We start from the raw sequence: 8,642 nt of genomic DNA, 5'->3' as shown, positions 1-8,642 counted from the left end.
GCGCCACCTTGCAGCCCCTTTCTTTGTCATGCATTAACTAAATAGCTAACAATACAAGATATTTGAAGACATCACCTTGGATTGTAGGGATTTGTAACAAGGATTTTATTATTACTATCATCATATGGATATATTAAATAATTGAATAATAGATGATGAAAATCAATTACCAAGGGACCAAAAATAAAATTGTTGCTTTAGAAATAATACAGGTAAAGTATGGCTCAACCCTCAAATCATTATAATACTTTACATTAATGCCACATTTAGTCCCATTTAGATGCTGGGTGTGTTAAGAGTTACATCAAACTAGTAATGGGGGACAAATTAACTGTTCACACCTTTTACAGATTAATTGCTTAAAAAAAAAAAAAGTGATGTTCACTAAATTGCTACAATGAACATTTAGACTTAATTCCCAAATTACTTTAAAGGAATGAGATAATGCCACAGTAAGTAGGAAAACAAAGGAGTTGGCAAAAGCTAACCACGTGTAACAAGGAGGCCTTGCTATCTGATGAGTAAACCAAGCAACAGTAATAGTCGTTCTGACAGTTACTCAGCTGCACAAGAGTGAGATTTTAATGTTAGTAAGTAAAGTAAGTAAAATTGGGAGTGTCTGCTTCACTCAAAACATTAAGTTTTCCACACTTCTGTCTAAAACAAATGAACATGTCGCAATATTTCAGCATCTGAGAGTTCTTAAACCCTCATGTTATGATGAGGAACGTGCTAACAATTAGCTTCACAAGAGTATGACTTTCATTTTTATGAAAACTCTCAGTATGACTGGAAGTGTCTGCTTCACTTAAAAAAATAAGATTATCCTACTTTGAGTTACACTTGAATCTAAAGCAAATGAAAACACTGAGACTTTAGACCAGGGGTGGGCAATCCTGGTCCTCGAGGGCCACAATCCTGCATGTTTTAGATGTTTCTCGCTTCCAACACACCTGATTCAAATGATCGGCTCATCATCAAGCTCTGCAGAAGCCTGATAACGATCCTGATCATTTGAATCAGGTGTGTTGGAAGAGGGAAACATCTAAAACATGCAGGATTGTGGCCCTCGAGGACCAGGATTGCCCACCCCTGCTTTAGACAAACTGAACATGTCGCGATATTTCAGCTTATAAAAATATCTAAACGTTTACGTTGTGATAAACAACCTAACAATTTATTGCACACGAGTGGGACTTTGTTTATAATGACACTCAATGAACTTGGAAGTCTCTGCTCCTCTTCGAATATCAGGTTTTCTAAGTCACTTTCATCTAAAACAAATTAAAACGCTATGCGTTTGGACAAACTGAGCACGCTGCGATATTTCAGCGTCAACGTTATGATAAACAACAAGCTAACATGAAGCTACACAAGAGCACGACTTTAATGTTTGCAATAACACCGAGTAAACATGGAACTGGTACTCCAATTTCCAAATGTTTAACCTTTGACTTTTATCCAACACAAATAAAAACGCTCAAAGTTTGGACGAGCTCACCATGCCGCCATTTTTCAGAGTCCGAAAGTGGCTAAAAGCTACCATTATGACTACCAACAAGCTAACATGAGTCTAGCAGCGTCTGGTAAACACGTCACACTCACATCTTTCCGATATCTTTCTTAGATGAACTCACGGTCTGTCACGTTGGTGTCTTCTGTCTGTGTGGAGGCGCTGAAGCTGCTGACTCACGTTTACTCCCTCCCTGCCTGTTCGCAATGCTGAGTCATGTTAAGGCTGAAGTGACGCCTCATGATTTAATACCTGACCAGTTGTTGCTGCAACACGCTCAGCTGATCACAGTCTGCAGTTCAAGGTGACACCTTTTTTAAAAACATGAGGCCTGAATAAATGTTTTGTTGGTTTTATTTATTCTACTCTATTGCAATTGTATTTGTTTAGACATAAATCTCCACATTTCTGTTATTTTTTGTCCAAATAGTCAGCAAGCCTTAAAATGTCATTTTTAGGTAGACATCCATACCTGTCCAGTATGCAACAATGTGCAGCACCACTTAAATGTAAAATAATAGCAAAAGGTTGTAGCATTCTGCATTTATTGAATTTCTTTTAAGTAGAGCTCTGGAGTATTTGGGTTTATGTAAAATTAACTAATTAATTTAACTAGCATTTTGCATTTACTGTTTAAACAAGATACAGTGGAAACTCAACAAAAGTGCAACAGAATTACTGAGATTCTTTACAGAGATATCTCCAGGACAGCTTTTGCACTGACACAGCAAGTAGTTGGTACAGAGTCCTTTACACTGTCTGAGTTGTCAGAGAAAGTCCAATTTCCATTTATAACCCCTTTGCCAAGACTGCAGCACTTGCACATCTGTTATTTAAGAGCTATATTGACCATAACACACTGCCCGTTGCACAGTTTTAGAAGAATGACCACTATTGCTCTGATTAGTGGTACTATGGCTCCTTCTGTACATTCTGATAACTGTTGCGACTCTGTTTTGACATATGTTTTAGTTTAATCTCTGATCTGTCTTTATCCTTGTCCATCTTTGTGAAGCCTCACAATCAGATTTTTCAATTGTGATTGGCAGTTGTTTTTTTTTTTCAATGTGGAGCCATAATACAGGCATGCAGATAAACACAGCTCGCAGGTCCATAACTGAGAAAGTTGCGGTGTTCACACTTAATTTTTATAACCACGTTTATGCACTTATGCTAAGTGGACACCGCAGATGTTCTCAGTTTCACATTACATGATTTCTAACTTGTGTGTCAATGATTACAGGTATATTCACTGAAACGGAATACTTCTGTGTAATTTTTGTGTCATGATTTTTGCTCAGCCCTTTGATCCATCCCTGCTAAGGGGAAAGTTAATGCTCCAGGGATATTTCAGTGAGCCACTTTCAATGCATAACTTTTCCCTCGCCACTGTTCAACCTGATGCTTGTCCTTTTGGAGGTTTTTTCATGTCAAGGGGGAGTTTTTTTCCCTCACTCTCACTGAGCGTTGCTCAATTGGGAATAGTTGGGTTTCTCTCTATAATGCTGTAACATCTTGACCTAACTATGTAAAGTGTCCTTAGATAATGGCATGTGTTGTGAATTTGGCTGTATCACAATGAATAGTTTTAGACAATAGTTTGATTCCAATCTTGCTCCAGCAGTTTGAGGAAAATGTCCTGTTTAGTCTCAAAATTGCATGCATTTATGCTCAAACAGAGATCAACTTAACCAGCCTGCGCGGAGCTCTGACCTCGACCCAGTCCGACAACACCTTTGGGATGAACTTTGAGAGCGTTAGCTGCAAGTTAAGCCTTATCACCCAACATCACTGCCTACCATCAGTGCTGCTCTGATGGCTGAAAGGCACAAAGCTCTGCTGCCAGGTTGCAAAAAGACCTACCAGAAGAGCAGAGGCTGTTAGAGCAACAGATTAATGCCCAGTGTTGCAGAACGAGATGATCACTTTTACATGCAATGCTCAGATGTCCACATGCTTGTGTTCCCTTGTTGTTCTTGCTCTGTTGTTAGGTAGTTTTTTGGGGTTTTTTTTACTTTGCAGTTGGTCACAGTCGCAGACGGATGTTAGAATAAGCATTAAAGTGTATTGTGACTTGAGTTGTGCATGAAACAATATAAATCCAACTATGTTGCTCTTTTTCCAAAAAGAAAACAATAAATATAAAAGCCAGGTTACTGGTTTGGTCAGCTTTATTGTAGGTACAAAAATGTGAACTCAAGTGGTTGGCTTGAACTTTTATCAGTAATAGCAATATACTAACAATTTCTATTCCTGGATTTATGTTGTCCATATCTTGTCTAATTTCTGTGAACTGAAACTTTGTCTTTGAATGTGAATTATGACAGACTTATAAGTAAAGTAGCTTTGTGGTTGAACTTGTTCATACTTCTAATGAAATACAAACACCAGCCGTTGATGCAGTCATGGGATTGTTTTTTCTACCACCAGTCATGGTTTCGACACTTCCTCGCTTCAGAAACTCACACAGTCATGTTTAGAGTTGACTCCTCCTCTCATCCGGTTCAACTTTGGAATCTCAAGCTGCACAGTCATGTTTAGCGTTCGGCCCTCCTCCTCCTGTTTTCCAGGGCTTTGCTGAAACTCCCTTACTCACCTTAACTCCTGTAGTCCCTCCTTCTGCACTTTTCCAAAGTTGCCGCATCATGTTAACTCTCAGTCCCTCCTACTTCTTTTTACTGAAGTTGCCATATCATGTTAAGCTGAGGTTTTGTGACCAGTTCCTGTTTTCATTGTGCTGCTGGGGGAGGAGACAGACATGGAACATATAAAAGAAGGAGAAGACTGGAGGCACACAGAGCACAAACTGTCCTGGACGTCCAGAGAGGAAACAGCGAGGACACACACCAAAGTGCCAGACTCGAAGGACCTAATTCTTACTGGTGAGCAAAACGCAATATTTACAGTTGTGGGTCATACTTTAAATTCACTTGCTGGTATTTTACACCTCCTAAATCCCTGTGTAGTGTTGGTAACCATGCTGTAAGATCATTTATTGTCTGCAAAAGCACTTTTCTGAAATCTTTGCTTTTTTCAGAGCCACAATGGAAACCGAGAAGAAGACTCAAACAGCAGCAGCGCAGATGACAGACAGGTGAGATGGAAATGCTGTGATTTCTTGTATCACTAAATCCTCTTTCCTAACTCATGCACATTTCACACCCATCTATGAAAGAGTTCCAGAATCCGAATTCTTTTTGTCAGCATTGAGATTAAGTTCATTAATGCTTTTGGCTAGATTTAGTTGGTCATGTTGGTATTAGCACTGCAGCATCCCAGAGTAGGTCTCCAGTAACCCTGTGTTTTTGTGAAGTTTGATAGCAGCATGTTTTATGTTATTGTACTTTGGAGGCCTGTATTTCCCTACATGTTTATTTACCAGATTCTCTTTACACCCTTTACTCTTTTAGTCAGTTGCGTCAAAGTAGTTTCTTTGGTCAGAACATAGACATTTTCATCACAGTTAAAGTTGAGCTTGCTGTATTGACGGAGTCATTTCCTCCCTCAGGGATCTGTCCGAACAGATCAAGAAGGTGACAAAGGAGAGTCACGTCAGAGCAGAAAACACAGAACTGATGATGAGCTTCCAGAAGGCACAGGTCACACTTCCACAATATAAGGTAATAAACAGTACTGCACTAATACTCTTATAGAAAATGTTACTTTTTGGTAGATCCTGATGTCTAATGGCTTCTTGTCTGACACCACCTCTCCTCCTCCTCCTTGTCTTCAGCTCATGCTGTGCTCACTGTATGAGATCTACCAGGCTTTGGAGGAAGAGCTGGACAGGAACTCCAACCATCCTGGAGTTGCACCCATTTACTTTCCTGCTGAATTGGCCAGATTGGAGTCCATCGAGAAAGACCTGGAATATTTCTATGGCCCGGACTGGAGACAGAAAGTCGTTGTTCCTGCAGCCACCAAAAGATACTGCCAAAGACTCAGACAGGTATGTTGCAGATTATCAGGCATACATCTCACATAAGATAAGAGCAGCAGAAGGGAAAAGTGCAATAATGTAGGGACATCAGCAGAAAAACAAGTACTGTAGATATTGTACAGATTCATCCATATGGGGAAATTCAGATATTGCACAAATTCCTCTGGATGTAAAGAATAACGATTCTTCCATGAGTAAAAATATACTGATATTGCATACATTCTCGTATATGTAGAAGAAATTGATATTGTTGAGTTTTTCAAATTTACAAAATGTACAAACATACGTTCATTTCTCTGATAGGTGATTTAACATTGTTCATCACTGTGTATTTTTCAGATTGGTAAAGAAAACCCTGAATTTCTGCTCGCCCATGCCTATACCCGGTACCTCGGCGACCTGTCTGGAGGGCAGGTTCTCGGCCGGATCGCCCAGAAGTCCATGGGGTTGAAAAATAGCGAGGGTCTGTCCTTTTTTGCCTTTCCTGGTGTGTCCAGCCCCAACCTTTTCAAACAGCTCTATCGAAGCCGAATGAACAGCGTGGAGCTGACGGAGGAGGAGAGGAACGGCGTGCTGGAGGAGGCTGTCAGGGCCTTCGAGTTCAACATTCAGGTAAGAACAAAGTGAGAAGCCTTCTTTTAGAATAGTTGGACTTACAAGATCATCATTTGCTCTTCTATTTTTCATTCTTTTTATGTAGCCACAAGCAGTTGATTGACGTTCCTTTGCTTTACAGGTCTTTGATGATTTACAGAAGATGCTGACTGTCACTGAAAACAAGCTGCAGAGTTGTTTAACACACTCCACACCAGTAATTGTGAAGACACTCCAGATCCCAGGAACCCTTATCAACACATCCCCGTTGCTCCAGATGGTTCTGGGATTCTTTGTGGCTCTGGCTACTGTCAGCGTGGGAATCTATGCTTTATAGAGATGCTTCTCAAGAACCTTATGTCATGTAAAGTTTTCAAATCTTTGCTGTTGTACTATAACACTTTGTAAAACCATGACCTTCTTATAATTCTGTACATTTTTAGCAGTCTAAAATTAACAGTAATATTCATGTAATTTAAATAAGAACCACATTTTTATATATGTACATTGAGTGTAGTTACTTTAGAATTTTTATTTCAGTTCTCTCTGTAACACTGATATGCAGTGTGCATTGTTATGTGCAATACATGTGCATTAAATACTGTAAATATTTCACATTTTTAATAAAACCTTTGTAAAGAAAATACTGTTTCTCTTGCAATTGTGCGACGGGTTTGTCTGTGTTGTAGCTCTGTGTTCTTGTGGGCTATTGTGCTGTAATGGGTATGATACTCCTGATGTTGAGGGTCCAGCTGGTGGTGATTTCCACTAATGTTCTGGCACCAGAAGATGTGCCTGCTGTTCATTTGGCCCTCGGACATACAAAAGTTTGGATGCTGGGAGCGAGTCCCTGTTTGCAGTTAATGAACACATTTGCTGGTAAACCACCTACAACATGGATAACAATTTTTTCCCTCATCAGACGAGCATCTGCTAAAACAAAGGTTACAAGGCGAATATCTATAATATAAAAACAATGACACATTATTCTGAAAGTCTGAGAATTTTGCACTTTGTTGTGATACTAAACACCTCATTTTGACAGTGAGGAAAACAAGAGATGGTGTTTAACCCTAGGGCAGCAGGGGATCCACAACACCTCCATCAATCCTGTGTGTTCCTTTATACACATTGATAATGGTAACCTGTGAATTTGACAAACTATGCTCCAGACTACAAGACAGGCTGCACTTTTTAAGAACGCTTTTAAGGGAACATGATCAGGTACAGGGTTGCATAGTAACCTTTTGGTAAAGCTAAAATCTAAGCTCACCCATCTTGTTCAGACCATCCAGAAAGTCCCAAGGAGGAAAGAATAAGTCCCTTCAGTCTTTATATGCACAGTCTGTGCCCAGAGGAGTTCAGAAAATAGTGGTAGACTCTTCCCATGTCCTTCACTCTGAGTATGAGCTTCTACCTTCTGCCAAACGATATGGAGTATCAAGTGCCAAGTCAATCATTTTAAAAATTCATTTGTGCCTTTTTCTATAGTATAATTTGTGCCACAGGGGCCATAGCTCCTAAAGGGACCTTGTCAGGATAGATGACGGTGCTCTATGTTGGGTGCTCTATGTTGTGCAGTGTCCTAAGTCATGCAATATGTTCTAATATGTGCAATATTAAGCTGCGCAATATGTCATGTTAGAATTGGTACTCTAGTAAGGCTGACTGGAACATGTGTATGTACTAGGGGTGGAATTCTGCACAACAATCACGTTTGGTACGTATTTCGGTACGGAAGTCACGGTCTGGTTTGGTATAGTTCGGTTCTCAGATAGGGGGAAAATTTTTTTAAAAATAGACCTGCTCATAATTAATCCAAAACATTTGTTCATTGTATTAAACCAAAAAGCTGTTAGCAGCTCAGTAAATCAAATTAAATGTACAATGTATACAAATGTAACAAGAACACTGCTGCATCATTCTCAATATCAAATAAACAAAACAAAATAGATAAAAGTACAAGTGCAGCATTAACAATTCCAGCTTATTGGTCTGCTGTAAATATAACTGAATTACTTTTCCAGTATAAAAAAGGAAGACACTGCTGCAACCAACCAAGTTCAGCGATAAATATAAAAAATAAACAAAAAAATTTCAAATAAATGAAAGAAGTATTATGCAGCCAAATGGGAGCTTGTGTGCTGTTCATAAATGGGGCGAGTTTGTAAAACATGGCTAACTAGAAGAGTATGGTGGCCCAGAAGTGTCACAACAAAACAAAATAAGCCGCAACACAACACAACGGCTGCAACGGAAGTTGTTTTTGTTTAACCTGGAAGTTATACTGTGAAGTGCGCAACCACATGAAGTGGGCAGAAGCCGGACATTGTTGGAAACAACTCGAAAGTAAGTAAAATACTGATGGCAAATAGTGTCCATTAATCTCGGTATGCGCTATTAAAGCGGTCGTTAACTTTGATTTACAAAAAAAGAGTCATTGCTTGTTTGACTTGTTAATGCGGACACCTCCGTTGCAAACAACTTCTGTTGCAGCTGTTGTGTTGTGTTGCGGCTTATTTTGTAGCGTTGTGGCTTATTGTGTTGTGTTGTTAGCCGCAACACTACAAAATTAACCACAACACTACAAAGTTA

General features: G+C 39.5%; 2 protein-coding genes across 4 annotated transcripts in view; one reads left to right on the top strand and one right to left on the bottom strand.

The window, feature by feature from the left end:
- Positions 1 to 8,642, bottom strand: part of LOC103353716 (uncharacterized) — a 22,364-nt gene extending 13,722 nt beyond the window's left edge. The window contains exon 1 of one of the 3 annotated variants that reach the window (XM_008276840.1): positions 8,631 to 8,642. The gene's annotated coding sequence lies outside the window, so the exon portion shown is untranslated. Of the gene's footprint in view, positions 1 to 1,501; positions 1,567 to 1,605; positions 1,672 to 8,630 lie in introns of those variants that run through there. The other 2 variants (XM_008276848.1, XM_008276863.1) reach the window with 2 other exon arrangements.
- hmox1b (heme oxygenase 1b) lies at positions 4,306 to 6,691 on the top strand. Its single transcript, XM_008276900.1, has 6 exons — positions 4,306 to 4,395; positions 4,551 to 4,607; positions 5,022 to 5,133; positions 5,247 to 5,462; positions 5,793 to 6,065; positions 6,190 to 6,691. Exons 2-6 carry the CDS (start codon positions 4,558 to 4,560, stop codon positions 6,382 to 6,384), a joined length of 846 nt encoding a protein of 281 aa, XP_008275122.1. The 5' UTR covers positions 4,306 to 4,395; positions 4,551 to 4,557; the 3' UTR covers positions 6,385 to 6,691.

Source organism: Stegastes partitus, unplaced genomic scaffold, assembly GCF_000690725.1.
Source record: "Stegastes partitus isolate 25-593 unplaced genomic scaffold, Stegastes_partitus-1.0.2 Scaffold3, whole genome shotgun sequence".
Lineage (NCBI taxonomy): Eukaryota > Metazoa > Chordata > Actinopteri > Pomacentridae > Stegastes > Stegastes partitus.
This window is presented reverse-complemented; position numbering and strand designations above follow the sequence as displayed.